Source organism: Capricornis sumatraensis, chromosome 2 (genome assembly GCF_032405125.1).
Source record: "Capricornis sumatraensis isolate serow.1 chromosome 2, serow.2, whole genome shotgun sequence".
In the NCBI taxonomy this organism is placed as follows: domain Eukaryota; kingdom Metazoa; phylum Chordata; class Mammalia; order Artiodactyla; family Bovidae; genus Capricornis; species Capricornis sumatraensis.
The window spans coordinates 149,687,719-149,712,752 of record NC_091070.1 but is presented as its reverse complement, the minus strand read 5'-3'; the positions used below and the strand labels follow the sequence as shown (position 1 = coordinate 149,712,752).

At 42.9% G+C, this 25,034-nt stretch overlaps 1 protein-coding gene across 5 annotated transcripts in view; it reads left to right on the top strand.

The window, feature by feature from the left end:
* Positions 1-25,034, top strand: part of SLC44A3 (solute carrier family 44 member 3) — an 83,265-nt gene that overhangs the window by 5,894 nt on the left and 52,337 nt on the right. For 3 of the 5 annotated variants that reach the window (XM_068965244.1, XM_068965243.1, XM_068965247.1), the window contains 6 exons: positions 747-883; positions 1,792-1,885; positions 16,968-17,128; positions 18,968-19,057; positions 20,759-20,883; positions 24,522-24,708. In XM_068965244.1, the coding sequence (XP_068821345.1) occupies positions 747-883; positions 1,792-1,885; positions 16,968-17,128; positions 18,968-19,057; positions 20,759-20,883; positions 24,522-24,708 (794 nt within the window). Of the gene's footprint in view, positions 1-746; positions 884-1,769; positions 1,886-16,967; positions 17,129-18,967; positions 19,058-20,758; positions 20,884-24,521; positions 24,709-25,034 lie in introns of all 5 variants that reach the window. The other 2 variants (XM_068965246.1, XM_068965248.1) reach the window with 1 other exon arrangement.

The following is a 25,034-nucleotide window of genomic DNA, read 5'->3' as shown; positions in this document are numbered from 1 at the left end:
CCTGTTACACCACCACCCCCCTTCCAACCCCCGTTGAGGAAAAAGAAGCTTCTGGGACCCCTTCTCCGGGCCTCTCTCCTGGAGGACTGCCTAGAGGGCTCTTGACCTGACATTGCTCTGATCTCAGCAGCCGGGATAAGTGTAGGGCAAGGGTCTGGGAGCTGCCGCTGCCAACCCTCACGTGACCTTGTTAATGGCAACAAGCAGTTTTGTTCTTGTGCCCAGTGGCTGGGCGGCTGCAGCAGGAAGGGTCTCGAGTTTCCTGGCTCAAACTGGGAGGCAGGGGGAGGGGTAAGCCTTTAATTCACAGCCTCGGCCTCCTCCTCTCCCCTTCTCACTTCCCTGGGTTGAGCTATTCTCTGAGATATAGTTGAATACACTATGCTTTCTGTGGACTTCACTAATGCACTGGCCTCACCTAGGGAACCCGGGCAGTGTTAGTCCTTTTTGCTTCTCAGCGACTTCCTCCCGGAACGCCCTAGTGTTATCAACATCCCAGAAAATGCTGAATCTGAAAGAGGGAAGTTTTGTTAACATTTGAATACAGCTCCCAAACTGTACAACTCCATAGATGACCCCAGGTGGGCATAATACTTGTTAAATTATGCAGGAAGTATTTGATGATGAAAGTCGGCTTTAATTATTCCCATGTTTGATAGCGTGTGGCTATCGTTTAAGTCCCACAACTAAACTCAACAACAGGAAATGCTCTACGACATTCTCCTTCTGTTTCATCTGCCTCCTAGACACGTGTTTTTTATGAATTCCTGCAACCTGGAAGTCAAGGATGTGAGGCTCAGTTCCACCGTTCTCTGTGTATCCAGTTGTCCTGAAGAGCAGCTTGATACCCTGGAAGAGGTCCAGCTCTTTGCAAACACCAGTGGTGGGTACCAAAGGATGGGGTCTCTATTCCCCCTGAGGCTGGGGATCATGGCAGGGTAACCTGTACAGACATAGATGAGATCATTTGCTTTGCCTTGCTCCTGCTTCCTCTGCGAAGTGGGAAATTGTCTTTCCTTGTGGGTGCCTTTCCTTGTGTAGAAAGGGCCATAAACATTTTCTCCTGAGCTTAATTGCGTTCAGGTTTATCTGGAATTCATCTGAAACCCTAGCTGTTCTCTGCTCACTGCCAGGGTCTGGTCTGCCGTAGAAAGTGGGAGGGAACAGCAGACATTGAGGGCCTGAAGGCAGGGTCAGACGGAGGTCAGAGAAGCGCACTTGGCAGGTCCAGTCCTAGAGAGGCACCCACAGGCTTCGGGTTGAATTGCCAACAAGTATGTTCTTTCATTAAAATATTCGGGCTGTGGATAGTTTCACTGACCAGTGGGACAGTTGTACGTTGTTCCAAAAGCACTTAACTTGCTCTGAGCCTGCTTTTCAGATTTATATTTTAAGGATTAAACAAGCAAAGGGAAGTAAGAAATTCGAGGCAGCCCACTGCAAATTTCATCTGCCTGAGAACTGGGGTGCCAGATTTTTAAAAATTATTTGCAAGACTGGGTTAAAAATATCAAGCCTATATAATAAATCATCTTCAAATCATTTTGTTACCAATCATTTTATAACTTTTGAATTTGGCATTTTGGAGAGAGGAAAGCAGAGAACCTGATTTGATCTCAACTGGATGCTTAATTCTTTTTGGCTTTAGGACACCCAGAGACCTGTTTTCTGTTAATGGTTTATTCTCTTTTCCCCAGCTGGGTAAAATGACTATGGTTTCTTTACTAGCTCCCCTAGAGAGATAAGTACAATGTAGGAAAATGGTATAGCCTGTGTGTTTTCTGCTTCCAGGATCCTTCCTGTGTGTTTATAATTTGAATTCCTTCAACTACACCCAGATTCCAAATGCGGACTTGCTGTGCCCCAGGCTACCAGTTCCCCCAAGGTAAGAGCTTTCAAACGTTTTCCTTATCCACTAACGAAACTTATTGGGTACTTGGTGAGAGTCTCTTACGTTCTCCATAAGAAGCAGGCCTTGGTGGGCAAGGCCAGATGGTCAACACACCTTTTTTCTCAGTGAGAATAGAAACCAGATCCTTCTCAAGAACATCACTCAGCAAACTGCTTTCACAGTCTTATTCATCCCTATCAACTAGGGCAATACCTGGCACAGAGGAGGTCTCCTGTAATTAAAGCTCTAAGTAGTTGCACTGCCGTGATTAATGGCTCACGTGTGAGCCATTGAGAAGGCTGAGGGGGGAAATGCAATTAATTATCACCACCACCATCTAAACTATTTTAGATACCATCAGGATGCTGAGAGGTACTGAAGAAGGACTTAGGTTTATTTTGCATTACCATTCTTTCGAAAATTATATGTTTACAGTGAATGAGACCTCTGTGCAAAATCCCTTCAAGATAATCACAATTTAAGTAGAACCAAGGCATTATGCCAGCTCCCTAGTATAATGTTCATCAAATTTGTGGTCAGGATTCCCAGTAAGAAGTGCATTACATCACAACTCCATTATACACGTATCTTCATACATACTGATGTATATGGAAACAGAAATAAAGTCTCACAAAACAAGACTTCTTCCTTACTAATAGTTTCTAGTCTGTTTCAGTTTTTTAAAAAGTAATATATTTCATAATCTTCTAAGAGCTTGGAAAATGCTGAGATAGCCGGTGCTAAGAAAAATGAGTAGATTTTAACAGAACAGGGGGAAGACTATAGGTAACCATCCTTGTGTCCTTTTCCAAAATACTTGTGTTATAAGTAACTGAAAGAGGAGAGAATTATTTCCAGAGGAGAATACCATACTATTTTTCTGTAATACCTTTTTTAAATTTTGATTTCTTATTAGATGTCATAAACATATCTCAATGAAACATAACTAAATCCAGAAAAAAATAAAATATTCCAGTAACTCAAAGAAAAATGATTTAATATGTGGAGAGAAGTTTTTTTTTTAACTTTATACCCTTTGACCACATCTCCCCTTCCGCCCCCACCCTGTGGCTACTACATTCTGTTCTCTGCTTCTGTGAGATAAACTGTTTTAGCTTCCACATATAAGTGAGTTCATGCAGTGTTTGTCTTTCGAGAAGGATTTTTAAAAGAACACTATGTGTGTTCTGGACCTGAAGAAGGAATTGAAAGAGAATAAAATATCTAAGGCTGTAATTTAACCAGAGTTGAATAAACTGTCCTCTTACTATCAATGGGATGATTACTGTAATTCCCTGGGAAGCTTATATTTTGATATTGATGATAATAACAGACATCTATTGAGTCTGATGCTTGCCCAAAAATTATCATGTACTTTTCTAAGCTCTTAACATGTGTTAATTTACTTGGGCCTCATAAAACCTATGTGTTGTAGATATTTCCATCCCTATTTTATGGCTGAGAAAGCTATTGCAGAGGCAGGTTAAAGTTATACAAGTGGAAGAGCTGGCATTCAAACCCAAACAGCATCCACGTTTGTTCCTGTAACTCTAAGCAAACAGGTCTTTGTTCGTTTTATTTTGTCTGGCAAACAGCCTAAAGGGCTCACACCAAGCTGGGGAGGGGATGGCGGGGTTGGTCCTGTACCCTGCGTCCTTGGAACACCATCTTTTCTACATCTCAAGCCAGTGTTAGTCCTTTCACCCCTTAAATGCAGACCTTTCCAACGCTTAGCTTTTCAAGTGAAGACAAAACTGCTGATTGACTGGTTTTTCTTGGATGGAGTGAGGGAGATAAAAGTAGCCTCGAGGGCTCCATTTCCTTTTCCTACACAAGCAAGCAGTTGTTTTAAGATGGAAATTATCATATTTTATCATGGAAGAGCAGTGCCAAGAGTGAAAAGCTTGAAAACATGAGAAGTGGGACCATACAGCCAAGGAACGTTTTCTAAATACTTCTCTTTGATAAACCAATTGTTTCTTCTTTCTGGGTTGATCATGTGAGGTATAACACACCCTTTTAGAGCAATGACTGCGTATAGAGAAGGTTTGTATACCTAGGAACAAGCTGCTAAGAGCAGTGAAAAAATACTGCAGAAGATAACAAGCAAGTATATCTTTTTCCTTTTGGTGTTCAATGTAATATTGTATTTTGAGTCCCCACCCCCATTAGATTTTAGATTTAAAGTCTAAAAGGCTTGGGTTTTTCCCTCTAGTAAATTCTATTTCTAGCCTCTCACATAGGAGCCTGTGCATGTCACTGCATTGTCTGCTTGAGTAAATTCCATGTATAGGGTCATCTAAATACGCAATCAGCTCTCTAGATAGTTCCCTGTGTATTTGAGTGGCTTTCCTGGTGGGGGAGGAAAAACAGAAGTGGGAAAGAAACCACCATTTGTGGACCAATAGACTCATCCCCTGCCCCAGCTCATTAATGTGCATCTGGTCCACAGCCTACCAGGGATGACCCACGCTTTACAGGCCTCCCTCCAGCATTCTCAGAACTAAGACGGAATCAGCATAGGGGAATTAAATGCCTAAAAAGCACAATATTTAGCAAGCCATGTTGTCAAAATTAGGGTCTTATGGAGAATTGTGTTTGAGGAAAAGCAAATAAAATGACGTGAAATCTTTATCTGATCTTATTTTTTGAAAACACTAAAAGTTCAGAAAGCATTTTCTTTCAAAACAATTCAGATTCTTTGGTGTTAAGACTGTTTAGTAATAGAAAAGAAAAAGAAATTCAAAATGTAAACACTGGAAAGCAGGAGTTAAAATTATTACTTTATATGTGGTAAGATATACATACTGCTTTATATGTCCTATGGTCCCAAGGGTTGCAAAGAGTCAGATGTGATTTAGCGACTGAACAGCAATGTGGTTAAGAAAACTAATTGAAAAACAACAAATGATAAAAAAAAAACTAAGGTAGCAGGGAACAAGATTAATATACTGAAATCTGTAGCATTCATATGTTTTCTGAAAAGACTGCTTTTATCACAGCAGGAAAAAGTATATACAAAAAAAGTCTAGAAATTAACAAGAATGTATAAGAACCACAGGATGAAAGCTTACATATGCTTCTGAGGTACAAAATAATCTTGAACAAATAGGAAGATAGAATGTCTTCTTGATGGTATGACTCAACATGTTAAAAATGTTACTTCCCTCTACACTATTTAAGATGTTATTTCTAAGTTGAAAAATATAGGTTTATCATGATTAAAATAAATATAATAGGATTTTTTCAGTAGCTAGATAAGCTGATTTGAATGTCTGTAAGGAAAAAAGTTCTCTTAAATGACCATGAAAAATCTGAAGAAAACAATGAAGGAAAACTAGTCCTTCCAGTTTTTAAACCATGTTTAATAATTGAATACTGTGGTACCAGTTCATATGTAGAAAGGTCAGTAAAGGATACTAGATAATCCAGGAACAGGAATTCTTACAAGAATTTAGTACATGATAAAAAATGGCATCTCAAGTCAGTGACAGAAACTTGGACTATTCAACAAGTGGTGTTGGGACAGCTGGGTGGGAATCCAGAGGGAAAAACTGGATCTATACCTCATGGCTTATGTGGATAAATTCCAAATAGATTAAAGATCTTAACTGACAAAGTGAAATCAGGAAGTACTAGAAGGCAGGGGAGAATTCTCTTATAACCTGGAAGTAAAGAAGGCTTCTCCCTATGACTTAAAATTCAGGAGACATAAAACTAAAAACATCAGTAACTTTGGCTACATTAAAAAGAAACATTTCTGCATGACAAAGCAGTAGAAGCAAAATTAACAGGCAGATAAGTTACAATTCATATAAAAAAAGATTGACCTCTAATTTATGAAAGATCTTACTAATCAACTTTTAAAACACCAGTATCACAATATAAAACTGAAATGAGAATATGAATAGATGCTTCAAAGAAAAGTGCAGTATTTTTTAAAGATACTAAAAAAGACTGAACCTCCCTTATAATAGGGGAAATTCCATTTAAGACTCTGATGTTTTCACCTCATAGACTCAGTTCAGTTGCTCAGTCATGTATGACTCTTTGTGACACCATGGACTGCTGCACACCAGGCTTAGACTGGCAACATGTTTTGTTTTGTTTTTTTAATAAAAAGCACGCTTTGCAAAAGGGTAGGGAAATAGGCACTTTTATACAGTCCTGAAGCAGGATTCTAAGGCGGGTAATTCATCAGTATTCATCAGTCACTAATGTATAATACATGCTTTCATTTATTTGCATTGAAGTATGGTTGATTTACAATATTGTGTTAGTTTCAGGTGTACAGCAGAGTGATTCAGTGTTTTTTCTGATTATAGCTTATTACAAAATATTGAAAATAATTACCTGTATAATATAGCAAATTCTTGCTGCTTACCTATTTTATGTAGAGTAGCTTTTATCTGTTAATCCCATACTCCCTCCCTCTTGCCTTTGGTAGCCTCAAGTTTGTTTTCTATGTCTGTGCGTCTGTTTCTGTTTTGTATATAGATTCACCTGCATTAGTTTTTAGATTCTGCATTATAAATGATATGATATTTGTTTTTATCTGCCTGGCTTACTCTACTAAATATAATGTTCTCTGGGTCTCTCCATGTTGCTGCAAATGGGAATATTTCATTCTTTCTCATGACTGAATAATATTCCATTATATGTATATACCACATTATCCATTCATCTGTTGATGGACAAGCATTGCTTCCATGACTTGGTTACTATAAATAGTGCTGCTATGAACATTGGTGTGCCTCTATCTTTTCAAATTAGAGTTTTCATTTTTTTCTGGCATGTACCCAGGAGTGGTATTGCTGGATCATATGATAGCAGTGTTTCTAGTTTTTTAAAGAAATCTCCATACTGTTTTCTCTAGCGGCTGCACCAATTTATATTTCCATAAATGGTTTACAAAGTGGTGTAAAAGGAACATAAGTGCTCCCCTATTGGGTGCATATATATCAATGAGTATAATATCCTCTTCTTGTATTGACCCCCTTTTCATCATTTAATGCTCTTCTTTATCTTCCTTTATGGCCTTTGTTTTAAAGTCTATTTTTCCTATGAGTATTGCTACCTCTGCCTCCTTCTTGTTTTCCTTTATTTTTCTGATTATAGCTCATTACAAAATATTGAAAGTAATTACCTGTATAATATAGTAAATTCTTGTTGTTTACCTATTTTATGTAGAGTAGTTTTTAATCTGTTAATAAAACTCCCTCCCTCTTCCCTTGGGTAGCCTCAAGTTTGTTTTCTATATGTGTGAGTCTGTTTCTCTATACCCTCACTTTCAGTATGTGTATGCCTTTTGCCCTGAAGTGAATCTCTTGTAGGCAGCATATTGTACATTCTTGTGTCTTTTATCCAATCTACCATGCTGTGTCTTTTGATTAGAGCATTTGGCCCATTGACATTTAAAGTGATAATTTGGAAGTATGTACTTAATGCCATTAAAAAAAATCTTTTTCAAGTTCCTTTAATTTTATGTTTATTATGTTTCAATATTTATTTATTTATTGGCTGTACTGGGTCTTAGTTGTAGAATGTGGAATCTTTGAACTTTGTTGCAGCATATGGGATCTTTTAGTTTCAGCATGTGGAATCTAGTTCCCTGACCAGGGATCGAACCCAGGCCCCCTGCATTGGGAATGCAGAGTCTTAGCCATTGGCCCAACAGGGAAGTTCCCTTACTGTCAGTTTAATCTTTGTTTTCTAGTTGTCTTCTAGTTCTTCTTTGCTTATTTCTTCTTTTTATTTTTCCTTTTGTGATTTGATGACTCTCTGTTGTAGTATGTTTGATTTCCTTTCCTTTTGTTTTTTGTGAATATAGTCTATATTTTTGATTTACGGTTGCCATGAAGTTCAAGCACATTAACTCATGACTGTATCTACTCATTTTAAACTAGCAATCATTTAAGGTCAAACACACTGTAAAAGATTTACATTTTTATACTCCCTTCCCTCACATTTTGTTTTCTCGATGTTGTATTTTGTATCTTCATGCTTATCGTTTTACTATTTGTGCCTTGCTTAGTCGTTTAGTTATGTCAGACTCTTTGCAACCCCGTGAACTGTAGCCTCCCGGTCTCCTCTGTCCATGGGAATTCTCCAGGCAAGAATACTGGAGTGGGTTGCCATGCCCTCCTCCAGGGGATCTTCCCAACTCAGGAATCAAACCAAGGTCTCCTGCATTGCAGGCAGATTCTTTATCAGCTAAGCTATCAGGGAAGCCCTTTTTCACTATTTAATGTAGTTATATATATATATATATATTTTTTTTTTTTTACAATTTTGTGATTGTTGTTTTGTCTATGTGCTGGCTTATTCAAGTGATCTTCAATCCTTTCATGATTTGGCTTTCCTATTATGATTTTCCCTTTCCTATAGATTCTTGCTACCTTTCTAGTCAGAGAAGACTCTTCAATATTTCTTTTAGGGTAGGTTTAATATTGCTGAATTCTTTTTGCTTTTGCCTGTCTGGGAGATTCTTTATCTCTCCTTCTGTTCTAAATGATAAGCATGCTGGATAGAGCATCCTAAGTTGCAGGTTTTTCCCTTTTAGGACTTTGAATTTATCTTGCCACTCCCTTCTGGCCTGCCAAGTTTCTGTAGAGAAATCAACTGATAGCTTACAGGAGATTCCCTTGTAACTGACTCTGTTTTTCTCTCACTACCTTTGGAATCCTCTTTATCTTTAAGATTTGCCATCTTAATTATGAGATGTCTTGGTGTGAGTATTCATGGGTTCTTATTGTTTGGGACCCTCTGTGCTACCTATACCTGAATATATGTTCCCTTCTTTAGGTTTGGGAAGTTTTCAGCCATAATTTCTTCAAATGCATTTTCAACAACCCACCACCTTCTCCTTCTGGAATGTCTATTATGTGTGGGTTGGCACATTTCATGTTATCCCATAGGGATCGTATGTTGCTCTCATTTGTTTCCATTTGTATGTCCACCTGCCGTTCTAACTGGGTGATTGCCATCATGCTATCTTCCAGATCACTTATTCATTCTTCTATAACATTTATTCTGCTATTAATGACCTCTAGGTTGGTTTTTATCTTGGCAGTTGAATTATCCTTTTTTGATCAGTTCATCTTTTTTTTTTTTTTCAAAACTAGAAATATAAAAGTTTAAATAGCTTTTTAAATAGGTAACCAAGAGCATAATTAAATGGCAATAAGACAACAGTTTTTTATCAAATTGGCACATAACTTTTGGAATGGAAGAGGAGGACTCCAATACAAAACAGGAATTTGTCTTGAGGAAATCATCAGTGATCAGTTCATCTTTATAGTTTTTAGTTCCTTGTTACAATGATCTCTGTTTCTGTCAATAATCTTTCTTAATTCAGTTAGCACTTTTATTGCCACCTTTTTGAACTTGGGGTCTAGTGGATTAGAAAGGCCTGTTTCATTATTCATTATTTGTTCTTTTGGGGGATTTCTCTTGTTCATTTAATTGGGAGTAGTTCTGCTGCCTTTTTATTCTATTTAACTTTCTTTTTCTTTATAAATTCAGGAGAAACAATTATCTGCTATGGTCTTGAAGAGAAGTTTTTATGTGGGGGCATCCCCGTGTAGCCTCTGCATGCCCAGTGTCTTTGGTGTAAGTTGCTGGCTTCCATATGGCTGCCAGCCAGGCCTTTCCTCAGAGTTTGCTGGCCATTTTGCCCTTCGTGGGGAGAGTTGTTTCCAGAACCTGTGCAGGATATGAGGGGGGGCTTCCCTTTTGCTCCGTGGCTGTTGTGACTCTATTAGGAGCAGTGTCAGCTCCTCAGTTATTGAATTAGCAACCCTAAAGGTCAGGGTCAGTGAGGCTTTATGGCCCTTGACTGTGTTCCCCTACCCCTACGGAGGTGATTGCTGAAGCAAGTGAGGCCTCTGTGGTCACAAAGGACCTATGGGTCCCCATGGCTCTGCTTGGAAGCAGCCCAAGATCACATCCCTTTCTCTGTTGTGTTCATCCCAGATCTAATGCAAGGCTGTGGCGTGGAGTAGGCTGGGGCTAGGGGTTGGATGTTGTGGCTGCCCAAGTTTATGTGCCTGTGCCCCCCTACCAGGATCTATGCTGCCTCTGTGCCAGTCTTCTCCAGGACCTGTCTGCCCCAGATTTAGGGCGAGGCTGTGGTGTGATGTGGGCGAAGCTGAGGAGCTCTCACTGGGAGAGGACTTGCCACTTCTCAATGCACGGACAATGGCCATCGCTGCCCCACCCAGACCACATTCCAGGCCCTCTGGGCTGTTTCTGTGTAGCTAGATGAGTCCCAGGGCCTGTCTGCCCAGCCCTTAGCCTCTGTGCAGTTTCTGTGTAGCTAGATGAGTCCCAGGGCCTGTGTGCCCAGCCCTTAGCCTCTGTGCACTTTTGGCACCTCCCTGTGCTCACCCTGCCAATGGCCGATGTGGTTCCACTCGCCCCGTGCGTGACTAGACAGTGTCCTGTGTGGCTTCACCTGCATCACACCCCAGGTGCCCTGATCTGTTTCTGCATAGCTGAACTGAATCTGTGCCCTGATCTTGCACCAGGCTGTGGTTTGGAGTGAGCAGGGCCGGGGTGTTTGCCCCTTCTAATTGAGTGTGGTGAGCTGGCAGCCACCAGTGCACGGCTCTCTCCACCCTGATTCCCAGCAAGCCAGCATGCACACACTCTGTGTAAGTGGAATCTAGGCTTCTCTAGTCCTTCTCTCTGTCTCTGCAGATTTTCCAGCAGTCATGGGGGCTAGTCTTCTCCGCACGGGAGCCCAGGATGTGGATGTCCAGATTGTGGCTTGACAGCTTGCTTTTCAGGGGCACAGGTCCCAAGGCAATGCCTTTTTGTCCCAGCCAGTTACATGGAACCACTTTTTCTTGCAGGTTTGGTTGTATAGGAGTTCATCTGCTGGTTTCTAGTTAGTTTCCTAAGAGAATTGTTCCACATGTAGATGTATTTTTGATGTGTTTGTGGAGGTGGGATGTGTTCCACATTCTCTTGATCCCCCTCCCTACTTCTCAAAGGGGACCATTTAGCCATTTTGAAGCTACATATTATGACTGATTATAAGAGGGCCTAGGACCAGTGATTCTCCAGTAGCAATAAACATACCCAATGTCCAGAGCTTGGTTTCTAAGTGCTGTTCTCCAAAGGGTCTGATTTTAGGGCTTGAATGAGGGAAATACCAGATAAGCCTGGCATCATCTTGTCAAATTAGAAAGTAAGGAAGTGCTCAAGGGGGAAATAAGGGATTGGCCATGTCAAAAGGACGCAGGGGCCAACCTGAAATACCTCCCAGTGGACAAAGATGGAACAATTTGAGCAACTGACTAAATAACAATCATACTGGATTATAACCCAAAGAATATATATCCAGGAGTCCATACTTACGTAAATAAGAGACTAAGTAATAAAGGGGAGGAAAGGGATAAATCTTTACAGAGGGATCTCTGATCATGTGTGTTGGTATTCCTCCTCTAGGATATGGAAGTTAATTTCCTTTTGAGAGCAGGCTGGACTTAGTGACTCACTTTTAAGAACAGAGTGAAGAAAGAGAAACAATTCTCGCATTCCAGTGGAGAAATCTGGCAGGGCCCAACCACCTTAACCAAGTGATCGTGGTCAAATTCAGCAGTGAAGTCAGGCTGCTGCCATGTCCCCAATGTAGTCCTCTGAGAGCACCTCCCCTTGGTGGCGTTCTTCCCCTAAACCCATTCAGTTCAGTCACTCAGTCGTGTCTGACCCGCTGTGACCACATGGACGGCAGCTCACCAGGCCTCCCCATCCGTCACCAACTCCCGGAGTTTACTCAAACTCATGTGCATTGAATTGGTGATGCCATCCAACCATCTCATCCTCTGTCGTCCCCTTCTCCTCCCACCTTCAATCTTTCCCAGCATCAGGGTCTTTCCCAATGAGTCAGCTCTTCACATCAGGTGGCCAGAATATTGGAGTTTCAGCTTTGGCATCCTTAGTCCTTCCAATGAATATTCAAGACTGATTTCCTTTATGATAGACTGGTTGGATCTCTTTACAATCCAAGGGACTCTCAAGAGTCTTCTCGAATACCACATTTCAAAAATATCAATTCTTTGGCACTCAGCTTTCTTTATACTCCAACTCTCACATCCATACATGACTACTGGAAAAACCATAGCCTTGACTAGATGGATCTTTGTTGGCAAAGTAATGTCTCTGCTTTTTAATATGCTGTCTAGGTTGGTCATAACTTTTCTTCCAAGGAGTAAGTGTCTTTTAATTTCATGGCTGCAGTCACCATCTGCAGTGATTTTGGAGCCCAGAAAAATAAAGTCAGCCACCGTTTCCATTGTTTCTCCATCTATTTGCCATGAAGTGATGGGACCAGATGCCATGATCTTCGTTTTCTGAATGTTGAGCTTTAAGCCAACTTTTTCACTCTTCTCTTTCACTTTTATCAAGAGGCTCTTTAGTTCTTCTTCACTTTCTGCCTTAAGGGTGGTGTCATCTGCATATCTGAGGTTATTGATATTTCTCCCAGCATTCTTGATTCCAGCTTGTGCTTCCTCCAGCCCAGCGTTTCTCATGATATACTCTGCATATAAGTTAAATAAGCAGGGTGACAATATACAGCCTGACATACTCCTGTCCCAATTTGAAACTGGTCTGTTGTTCCATGTCCAGTTCTGACTATTGCTTCCTGACCTGCCTACAGGTTTCTCAAGAGGCAGGTCAGGTGGTCTGGTATTGCCATCTCTTTCAGAATTTTCCACAGTTTCTTGTGATCCACACAGTCAAAGGCTTTGGCACAGTCAATAAAGCAGAAATAGATGTTTTTCTGGAACTCTTCTTGCTTTCTCAATGATTCAAAGGATGTCGGCAATTTGATCTCTGGTTCCTCTGCCTTTTGTAAAACCAGCTTGAACATCTGGAAGTTCATGGTTCACGTACTGTTGAAGCCTGGCTTGAGAACTTTGAGCATTACTTTACTAGCATGTGAGATGAGAGCAACTGTGCGGCAGTTTGAGCATTCTTTGGCATTGCCTTTCTTTGGGACTGGAATAAAAACTGACCTTTTCCAGTCCTGTGGCCACTGCTGAGTTTTCCAAACTTGCTGGCATATTGAGTACAGCACTTTCACAGCATCATCTTTTAGGATTTGAAATAGCTCAGCTGGAATTCCATCACTTCCACTAGCTTTGTTCATAGTGATGCTTTCTAAGGCCCACTTGACTTCACATTCCAGGATGTCTGGCTCTAGATGAGTGATCACACCATCATGATTATCTGGGTTGTGAAGATCTTTTTTGTACAGTTCTTCTGTGTATTCTTGCCACGTCTTCTTAATATCTTCTGCTTCTATTAGGTCCACACCATTTTTGTCCTTTATTGAATCCATTTTGCATGAAATGTTCCCTTGTTATCTCTAATTTTCTTGGAGAGATCTCTAGTCTTTCCAATTTTATTGTTTTCCTCTATTTCTTTGCACTGATCACTGAGGAAGGCTTTCTTATCTCTCCTTACTATTCTTTGGAACTCTGCATTCAAATGGGTATGTCTTTCCTTTTCTCCTTTGCTTTTCACTTCTCTTCTTTTCACAGCTGTTTGTAATGCCTCCCCAGGCACCCATTTTGCTTTTTTGCATTTCTTTTTCTTGGGGATGGTCTTAATCCCTGTCTCCTATACAGTGTCACGAATCTCCATCTCATCAGGCACTCTATCTATCAGATCTAGGCCCTTAAATCTATTTCTCATTTCTACTGTATAATCATAAGGGGTTTGATTTAGGTCATACCTGAATGATCTAGTGGTTTTCCCTACTTTCTTCAATTTAGTCTGAATTTGGCAATAAGGACTTCATGATCTGAGTCACAGTCAGCTTCTGATCTTGTTTTTGCTGACTGTATAGAGTTTCTCCATCTTTGGCTGCAAAGAATATAATCAATCTGATTTCAGTGTTGACCATGATGTCCATGTGTAGAGTCTTCTCTCGTGTTGTTGGAAGAGGGAGTTGGCTATGACCTGTGTGTTCTCTTGAAAAAACTATTAGCCTTTGCCCTGCTTCATTCTGTACTCCAAGGCCAAATTTGCCAGTTACTCCAGGTGTTTCTTGACTTCCTACTTTTGCATTCCAGTCCCCTATAATGAAAAGGACATCTTTTTTGGTTGTTAGTTCTAGAAGGTCTTGTAGGTCTTCATAGAACCGTTCAACTACAGCTGCTTCAGCGTTACTGGTCGTGTCATAGACTTGGATTACCATGATATTGAATTGTTTGTCTTGTAAATGAACAGAGATCATTCTGTCGTTTTTGAGACTGCATCCAAGTACTGCATTTCAGACTCTCTTGTTGACTATGATGACTACTCCATTTCTTCTAAGGGATTCTTGCCCACAGTAGTAGATATAATGGTCATCTGAGTTAAATTCACCCATTCCAGTCCATTTTAGTTCGCTGAATCCTAGAATGTTGACGTTCACTCTTGCCATCTCCTGTCTGACCACTTCCAGTTTGCCTTGATTCACGGACCTGACATTCCAGGTTCCTATGCAATATTGCTCTTTATAACATTGGACCTTGCTTTCACACCAGTCATATCCACAGCTGGGTATTGTTTTTGCTTTGGCTCTGTCTCCTTATTCTTTCTGAGTTATTTCTCCACTGATCTCCAGTAGCATATTGGGCACCTACCAACCTGGGGAGTTCATCTTTTAGTGTCCTATATTTTTGCCTTTTCATATTGTTTATGGGGTTCTCAAGGCAAGAATACTGAAGTGGTTTGCCATTCCCTTCTCCAGTGAATCACATTTTGTCAGAACTCTCCACCATGACCTGTCCGTCTTGGGTGGCCCTACACAGCGTGGCTCATAGTAATTGAGTTAGACAAGGATATGGTCCATGTGATTAGATTGGTTAGTTTTCTGTGATGGTGGTTTTTAGTCTGTCTGCCCTCTGATGAAGAAGGATAAGAGGCTTATGGATGCTTCCTGATGGAAGAGCCTAACTGAGGGGGAAACTGGGTCTTGTTCTGATGGGCAGGGCCATGCTCAGTAAATCTTTAATCCAGTTTTCTGTTGATGGATGGAGCTGTGTTTCTCCCTGCTATTTACCTGGGGCCCAACTATGGTGGAGGTAATGAAGATAATGTTGACCTCCTTCAAAAGATCCCATGCATGTATGCTACCCTCAGCGCCCACAGCCCTGCAGCAGGCCACCACCCTAAACCTGTCCCTGCAGTCTAATCATGAGAGAACATGAGGGTCATTCTGCAGTTTGCAGGACGTTCATGAAATACCTGACCATGAATCTTCAAAAGTGTCAAGGTAATGACAAATAGGGAGAACTAAGAAATTGTCCCAGACCAAGGGAGACACAACAAATAAATGCGGTGTGGTATGCTGGAACCGGAAAAGGAATTGGTGGAAAAGGGCCATTTCCAAATAAAGGCTGTGGTTTAGTGAATCATGTAGCACCAGTGTTGATTTCTTAATTTTCACAAATGTACTGTGGTTATGTCAGATGTTAACATAAGGTGGAGGTGAGGGAAGGTATGTGGGAACTCTCTGTACCTTCTTTGTGATTTTTCAGTAATGCTAAAGATATTCCAGAATGAAAGTTTCTATTTTAAAATGCTTTACTGTTCTCCAGCCTCGAACACTCTTATAGTGTGTTGTTACTGTTTAATCACTGAGTTGTGTCCAGCTCTTTAGCGACCCCATGGACTGTAGCTTGCCAGGCTCCACTGACCATGGAATTCTTCAGCCAAGAATACTGGAGTTGGTTGCCATTTCCTTCTCCAGGAGATCTTCCTGACCCAGGGATCGAACCTGAGTCCCCTGCCTTGGCAAGCAGATTCTTTACCACTGAGCCACCAGGAAAGCCCCTTATAATGTGTAGGTGAAAGATTTATGAGAGTAACAGTTTTTTTTTTTTCCTACCTCTTTTTTGAAAAAGGTCTGGTATCTCATTTAGGGATATAATTTTTACTATTTTTGACACTCAGCAGCAGACTGCTATTTAAATTTCCTGTTACGTTCATATATGCTAACAAATATCTCTATGGTGATATGCAAGAAACCAAAACCTAATGGCCTGTGGACAAATGTTCTTCAGTGGCTCAAGGAGAAGAAAGAGCAATTTCTTATGATTTATTCTGATACTTTAGGAATCTGAGCCATGTGAATGTATTGCATCTGTAAAATTTTTAATTTAAAAAAATGGCTTGGTTGTATTACTCTTGAATCAATATTTGATGACTCAGGAACTGTTTCTCTACTGTTGAGCCTCCTGAGAAAGATCCTTCTGTATGTTCTATGTTGAAATTCACTGGGTGTTTCGAAGCCATTTTTCCTTCATGATGCTGTAATGTCAAATGACATTTGGGTTCCCCTTGCTTCATCTTCACGCATTTCACAAAATATTTGGTAACTGCCTAATACTTTAGCAATTTGTCAGATAATTAGGCACTTCATAAGTTTGGATTATTTCCAGTCTTTGGGGTCCACAGAAGGAAAGAAGAGTAGGATGCTGTGAAGGTATTTGTGGCTACAGTAAAGTCATTAGGAGGAACATTCCTGGGCATTTTTCCATTTCAGGAAGGGTTCCAAAAGGGGTCAGCTTTCTCATCTACCTAAGACAGGTACCAACCACAGTTTCACTCATACATTTATCACTCATTTCTAAAGCACTCACTCTGTTCATAACAAAACTCTGAAGCTTTATAGGTCTTCATAAAGAGAACAGAAATAAAGCTTTTGTTTTCATTAGTACGCCTTCTGACTGAGCCAGTCTTTAGCTCTAGAAGTTCCCTAAAGAAATATGATTCTTGTGTTGGAGTTGGTGGTTGTTATCCAGGAAGGGCCAAGATATGAGACTCAGAAATGTCACTCGCCAAGTTTAGGTTTTGGGTGTCTGTGGGTCCCTGTGATCAGTTTCCCATCCAGGCGTTAGCTAAACTGTGTGACAGCTCAGATGCTTGGCTTTGTAAGTGTACATTGCAAACAGGACTTTAACCTTCTTTTTATTACTTTAGATCTTATACATTTTGGTTGCTGAGAATTTTAAATAAGTATCTTTTTAAAGATAAATCAACATCTTTGCCACTTATTCTATCTTTTTTTTTTTAGCAAGTCTTTTCCCTTGTTTAATCGATGCATCCCTCAAACTCCTGAGTGTTATTCTCTGTTTGCATCTGTTCTGATCAATGATGTGGACTCCCTCCATCGAATTCTAAGTGGAATAATGTCAGGAAGAGACACAGTCCTCGGCCTCTGTATCCTCGCCTTTGGTAATTTTTCATTAATTTTTCTTCAGTGACTATTTATACCAAAATTTCTAGTGCTTATGTGTGGTGTACAATGAAAATTAGCCTCTTGACCTAAATATTGAAAGGTCAGTTCATATATTTTCTCTGTAGATATTGTCAGTGTTTCACGTTCAAGTGGGGGAGGGGTAGTAAGACTGGGAAAAGGCCAGCTGATCCTGCCTAGAGGTCTCACTAGGTGCGGGTTGCCTTAGACATTGATGGTGTTCCAGGGTCTGCTCCTCAGCTCTGCTTGAAGATGGATGTGCAGAGCAGATTGCCACTTTGTGAACTGGCCAGGGAAAGTGCCAGAAATGCATGTCCAGCAAGTGTGGACATTCTGTAGCGCCTCTTCCTGCAGGCAAGCCAGGTCAGAGCCTACTGAGTAGGGGAAGGAGGTGTGTCCATCGTGTTAGCGCCAGAGGGCACTGAGCCGGTGGACCCGGCTCCTTCTAGGAACAGGCTTGCTGGGGTGCAGGCAGGCCAAGGCCTTGCCCCAGATCCTGCCTTTTCCAGGTCTTTCTGGAAGCAGCCACTTCCCCACTCCTGATGGTTTAACTTCCCTTTTGCTATTTTAGCTTGATGAGTCCTTTAAAGAGTCAGCCTTCTCTTTGAATGAGTTAATACTCTCTGTTGCTCTAGGCAATAGTAGTGGCCTATTATTTACCCCTGTCATTTACAATGACTGCCTCCCAACCTTGGAAGGTTGAAAGAAGCTCTTTGATCATCCATTAACATTATGTTTCCAGTTTATAAATTGAAGTCTCCATAATTTCATTACCCAAAGGTTACTAATTCCTGAATGCTTGGGGATGCTTCACTAGCCACCATTATGTAACTTCCAGACTTCTTATGACCCACATGCACCAGGCATTGTGCTTATTGTTAACTCTTTAAACCTCATCAGGATCCTATCACCATGTGTATGAGAGGAAACTGAGGCCTAGAGAGGTCTGAGGCTTGACCAAGGTTACGCATCTAGTGGAGATGGCAGAGCTGGGACTCAGCCCAGATCTGTCTGACTTCAAACCCATGATCTTAATCACTACACTGAAATACCTATATGTAACCTTGAATTATGGTTCAGAAAGAAAGTGAAATAGTATCTATAAATTCACTAAAGTTCCCTGGTGACTCTGGTGGTAAAGAATCTGCCTGCAATGCAGGAGACCCAGGTTTGATCCCTGGGTCGGGAGGATCCCCTGGAATATTCTTGCCTAGGAAATCCCATGGACAGAGGAGCCTGGTGGGCTACAGTCCATAGGTCACAGAGTCAGACAGGACTGAGTGGCTAACACTTTCACTTTCAATAAATTCTTAGGCTTAAAAACCCCCAAAGTGGAAACAGATATGCAAATTTTTGTACATATATCTTATCATACAATTATAATCTTAAATTTTTCATTTTTAAAGGCATTCATCTTTCATATTTAGTGAGGATGTCTGAGAACACAAAATTAGAACTTTTAAGTTATGAAATCAAGAGTTAAGTTTAGTGAAAAAAGAAGTTTAGATGTTTCATTTGGATTTAAAAAAAAGTTTAGGGCATTTGGGAATAATAGCTGCTTTGAAAACATTTTATAACTCAAGAAGCATGCTAGCGCTTTCAGGACACGGCTTACTGTCACAGACTGAACTTGTACATGCTTCAGAGGGTGGCCTGGGTATGTCTTGTTTTTCTGTTTGATAAATGTCCAAGATATTTCGAGATTGAAGAAAGTCCTCAGCCTTCACTCTTTCAAAAGGCTTAGTCATTCCAGCCCCAGTGTCGTCACCTTCATGCCTTGATTGTTGTTAGAATTTATGTTTTGCTTACTTTTCCAGCCTTATCTTTGGCCATGATGTTCACCTTCCGCTTCATCACCACCCTTTTGGTTCACATTTTCATTGCACTGATTGTTTTGGGATTGTTGTGTAAGTATTTCCACTTGATTGGTTTCTTCTTGATTAAATGAAAAACCTTTCTGTTACATGTAGAACTTAAAAGCTGGCATTTTTGAGCAACATGGGATCTTAGAGGAGCTCTTGTCCAGCCCCCTCATTTTATATAAGAGGAAACACAGGCCCACAGAGGACAGCGAGGACTACAGGTTGCTTCTGTCTCACAGCTAACAGCAAAGTTCCTGCCTGGCCTGCCGTCTCTTCAGCCCAGTGAGTGGTACTGGTTTCATCCGTTAAAAGGCAATTCCAGTGCCTGTTAGAAGCCCTTTAAAGAATTTTTTCTGAATTTTCATATCCCCGATTGGCACATAGGGGCCCATATTGCCCTGCAAAGTCTCAGGCCAGTCTGAAGAGACACAGCCCTTGAGCTGGGCAGGGTACCAGAGACACGTGCCATGCCCACTGTTTTCCTTTTCAGGGCTGGATCCTGGGTCCATCCAGTTGTTGTCAGGGAAGAAGATCTGAGGGACAGGGGCAGGTGGGAAGATCAAGGCAGCAGTATAGGATCCTGGTATAGGATATTTTAATTTTTAATAATTGGTATGTCCAAATAAATACTTGGCATGACCATAGTGTTTCATCTTCTGAACAATCAGTTCTGTCCTCAGCACCTCCCAGCCCTGCAGCTCACAGGTGCCCGGCATGCCCGTGCTCGGGGACATGCAGGACGGCTTGTGAGGCATGCCCTTCCCCTCCTGCGAGTGGAAAACACGCCTCCCTGAAGCCACTGTGGATGTGATGCAGGTGTCACCAAGTCCCTAAATTTGTGATGCTGGGACATCACACCTGCAAGACTGGGCAGAGCATTTGTGATGTTGGGACATCTGCCCAGTTTTGTAGGTGTCAAGCCAATATCCATATAGTCAAAGGTATGGTGATTCCAGTACACATGTGAGAGCTGAGCCATAAAGAAGGCTGAGCGCCAAAGAATTGATGCTTTTGAATTATGGTGCTGGAGAAGACTCTTGAAAGTCCCTTGGACAGCAAGGAGATCAAACCAGTCAGTCCTAAAGGAAATCCACTCTGACTATTTTTTATAAGAACCGATGCTGTAATTGAAACTCAATATTTCGGCCACCTGATGCGAAGAACCAACTCATTGGGAAAAGACCCTGATGCTGGGAAAGATTGAAGGCAAAAGGAGAAGGAGGCAACAGAGGATGAGATGTTTAGATAGCATCACAGACTCAGTGGACATGAATTTGATCAAAGTCCTTTGAGATAGTGGAAGCCAGAGGAACCTGGCATGCTGCAGTTAATGGGATCGCAAAGAGTCAGACACGACTTGACAGTGGAACAACAGCAAGACCAATATCCAGGCTCCTCCGGAGTTGTCACTGCAGAGCTGGTTTGGAAATTTTAGCCTTTGGACTCTAATGTTGTTCCTCTCACCATCCTGTCCGTTCAGTTTCCTCTATGCTCACACCCAGCCCCACCTGTGGGCTAGGCTCACAGGACACACCTGTGTTTTGGAGTCACCTTCCTGCATCTCCCAGAGATACACAGCCGCCCTAGGCCTGGCAGCTCCTGGCAGCTGCTTCAGAGGGTTGGTCATTGCCTGTAAAGCCCAAGGGATTTGGGACCCACTGCCTGAGCAGGGCCACCCAGTGTCAGGGGCCAGGGTGGTCACCTCCTGGCATGCGTGCTGAGTTCCACTGCTGTTTTGCTTTCCAGTTGTCTGCGGTGTCTTATGGTGGCTGTACGATGACTATACCGATGACCTCAGCATAGAACTGGACACAGAAAGGGAAAATATGAAGTGTCTGCTGGGATTTGCTATTGTATCTACAGTAATCACGGTAAGAAGCACTCTTCCAGCAGTAGATCAGGTAGCCTGCCAGAACTCTGACGTCCAAACAGTCGCATTTTAACCCAAAACAATGAGCATTTTTCTTTCACTGCAGAAGGTGCGTACATAGTAATGTGTACATAACGCATTTAGTGCCTTCACATTTCATTTGGGATACCTGTGTAGGAATCCACTGCAGCCTCGAAAAGTAAAAAAACAATCTTACCTCTTTCCAAGTCATTTCTGCCATCTCAGAAGTTGATTCGTTACCCTTGCGGATCCGTTACCCTTGCTATAGCAGCACTGCTTTCACCCACAGGCAGCTGTGGGGTGAACATTACCGTGCGGAGAGGGAGGCAGACTTGTAACAGTTCCTACGTCCTGGTTTGAGAAGAGCCCCCCTACCTCCTCCAGCCAGTGGACGCTTTGCTCCCAAAGGCGTGACAGCTGCCACTGCTCTTGAACACAGAGAGCCCTTTGTCTCCAGACCTGCCGGCCACTAGGTTCATTTGTCTTGCAGAGAGCCTGCTGCCTCCCCAGTGAATTCCCTGGCTGAGAGTGGGCAAACAGAATATTGAGCCTGGAGATATAGGTTGTTGGGGAAGGATGGTTGGCAACTGAGAATCATTCAGGCCACTTCCTGGATGCTGATCAGGGTGCTGGCATCACAGGCCTGGACAGGCTCAGGGGGTGGCTTCAGGCGGCCCATGGCCATCCTTTAGTGTGTTGCTTCCTAAGCATTATGTCACGGCGGCATTGCAGGCAGGGGTTTTCACATGCCCATTAAATGTTTCAGCAACTCAGTTCTCATAAGAGCCTCAAATTCTCTCAGCGACTCAGCTCTCTCCTTTAAGGAAATACTTGAGTTCTCACATCTGACACAGGCCTGACATTTTCTCTTCTCTAGAGAAGTGTCAGGTTTGTGTTCCTCACATGAGCTGCATCTCAGGGAGCAAGTATCCGATACAGCAAAGCTGGTGTGTCCTGGGTCCAGGCCCATGGCTGAGCCGAGGCCTGGGCAGGAGGCTGGAGAAGAAAGGGACCCCACAGCCCAGGCCAGGTGCTGGGCTGTTGGGCACAAGGGGCAGGGAGAAGCAGGGCTGGGAGCCGGGCCGCTCACCGCCTTCAGCTCCCCCCGCACCATTGCCCTCCCAGCCCTCCACAGGGCTCCCTTTGTCTTCACACACTGACCCATCGGTGGCCATCAGATGCCGGGTCAGGGGATTCTCTTCACTGAGTGTAAGGAGAGAGAAAGGGGAGGCTGCGAGAGGAGAGGGAGGACCCGCACCTCGGCTCACACACCATGCATTGACACGTGTGTCGCTGCTGCTGCGTTTCTGCCAGGGACCAGCTTCTGGTGAGCTTGTTCTAATAAGATCCCTAAGACTCTCTGTCACCGTCACCATTCACTGAGCACCTGTCTTGCACAGGGCCCTGCGCTAGACAATGGAGCTGGCCAGAAAAAACACACAGCCAGCACACACCCTGCCGTGAGATGGACTACAAAGCCAGCAATGCCGTGACATGATGCACAGGGCAAGATTCCAGCCGTGAGGGGCGCTGCCTAGGACTATTATTCCAGTGGTTCTGATAGACCCAGTAGCAACAATGGAGAAAATGGGCTGAGTGGCACTGGCTGCTCACCTCAGGGTGTCAGCCTAGGGGCGCAGGCTCAGAGGCAGCAATTTGTGGCTTAGAGCCCAGAAAGGGGAGTAGAGGCTTGAGCCCTGTGGTGACTCAGCTCTGCTGCCCACCCTGTACCCCTAGCACTGTCCGCAGTGGGTAACGCTGATCTCCCTAAGACTAGGAAATAACGGGATAGTTAACTCTTCAGTTCTGGTTAGTATCTTCGTGGTGTACTTTGAACATGAGGAGAGCCTTTTATACATGCACACACATATTTAAGTTGAAAAACACACATATTAAATACATATATTTTAGCATTCCATTCAGGAGCTACCAACCACTCAGGAGATCCAAGTTTATTTGCCTAAAGATTATATCATTTTGCTTCATTAAAATTTTTAGTAAAAAATGAACTCCCTCTTCCTTGTTGATTGTGCTAGGCATCGAGGACACAGAGATGGAAATTCCTACTCAGCCTTCAGAAGTCTCACGTCTCCTCCAGGCATCTCTCCCTGGGTCCTCAGGCTAGTCCCCACAGCTGGGTCACAGCTGGGCCCTTCAGCCCCGGGAGCAGTTTTGCACATTTTATCCCTCTGTCCCCCAACTTCCCACCACTTGACTATGAGATCCTCATAGGCAGCAACACCCGAGTCCAGCGGGAAGAGGAATGGCACCCTGGGCCCCTGGAGTGGTGTGCTGGGTCACATGGACAAGAGAGGAGCCTGTAGGACGTTCCCTCGGCAGGAAGGGACCGGACTGGGGAGGTCCTGATTTGCGGTGGTGATGATTTCAGTCTTTATCCAGGAGCTCTGGGGAAATGTCAAAGGATTCTGATCTGCGAGGTGACATCCTTGACTGCACGTTTTACAAAGATCCCTTTAGCTTGTGTTGGAGGAGGGGTAAGGTCAGGAGTAGGGGGTTAAGGGAATTAACAGCAGAAGGTAATGAGGAGGTTATCGGGGGTCTAGGGGAGAGAAGATGAGATCTGAGCTGTGGCATCAGTGTGGGGATCGAGAGGAGAGAATAGACTGGGAGCTCTGTCAGCAAACTGAGATTGTGCTATGGCTGTCGCTTTGCCAGCCCTTTACAGTAAGGCATGGCCCTGCCCTCAGGAAGCTTGATGTCAAGTAATGTGCCATGCAGGCAATAAACATCCACAGTAGAAGATGCTGAGTGCTACAGCAGGGTAAGATGGAAGCCTGCAAGAGAGGAACCTAACTTTTTCTTGGAGAGTGCAGAAAAATTAGGACCGCTGGAGTAGGGAATACGGGGGAAACAGATTTTTGTGTGAAGATGATGAAGTCAGTTCTGGACACGTTGGGTCTGACACACCAGAGGATACCCACCGCCTGATCAGTAACTGATGTGCTTACATCCATCATGTAGAGAAAGGTGAGGTTGGAGATTTTTATTTTAAATCGATAGCGTTGCATAGCTTGCAGGATCTTAGTTCCGCGATCAGGGATTGAACCTGTGCCCTCTGCAGTGGGGGCATGGAGTTCTAACCACTGGACCACCAGGGAATTCCCTGGAGGTTTTTATTTGAAAGTTTCAAGCATCTAAGAAGGATGCTATAACCACAAAAGGGCAGGAAGGACCACCCAAAAGATCCCAAGAAACAGCAACTGGAGAAGAAGGAGACCCAAAGGAAGGAGCATTGTCCTTGTGGTCCCTTGCCCTTCTGCAGTCCTTCAGCATTCTCTGGCATGTTAGGTGCTGTTGGGAAAAAGAAACAGACAGTTCCCTGACACCCGAGGACCTCATTCTCTCTCTCTCTGACCAGACTGCAAGCTCCTTTAGGGCAGGGGCTCTGTCTTGTCCACTGTTGTAGCAGCAGAATCTAGCAGAAATATCAGCACATAGTAGATACTCAATTAGTTGAGAACATGTCTATTCCATTATAATAAAAGTAGGGGGTGGCTGTGTTAAAAGAGCTGTTTGCTGAGATGTCAGTAAAATATGAGGGTTTAAGTTCGTCTCAGTTCTTCATTATTCTGAATAATTTAACCCCTTTTTCACCAGGCAGTTCTGCTCATCTTGATTTATGTCCTCAGAAAGAGGATCAAATTGACAGTTGAACTCCTCCAAGTCACGAATAAAGCCATCAGCAGCTCTCCCTTCCTGCTGTTGCAGCCACTGTGGACGTTTGCCATCCTCATTTTCTTCTGGGTCCTCTGGGTGGCTGTGCTCCTGAGCCTGGGGACTGCAGGTAAGGGCCGTGGGGATGGGGTCCATGATGCTGGAGTCAGGCACAGAGGCCCCAGCATTCTGGAACCACTGGCCTGTTTTTTGTAGGGACCAGGCTTCCCATGCAGCTCGAGGCCTCTGGTGGCAGCAGTGATGGTGTCTGGGGCTCTGTCATGGGGAATGGAGGAAATTCTTTTCCCTGTACTGTATCAATATGTGGAAAAAAAAAAAAGACCCTTGTGAAATGATGTTGCTGTCTCAGAAGAACCAGTTTAATGTGAGTGCACACAGACCTCTGCATTGCCTTGCTCCTGAGAAGACAAGGCTGTTTCATTTTGGGCAGCCATG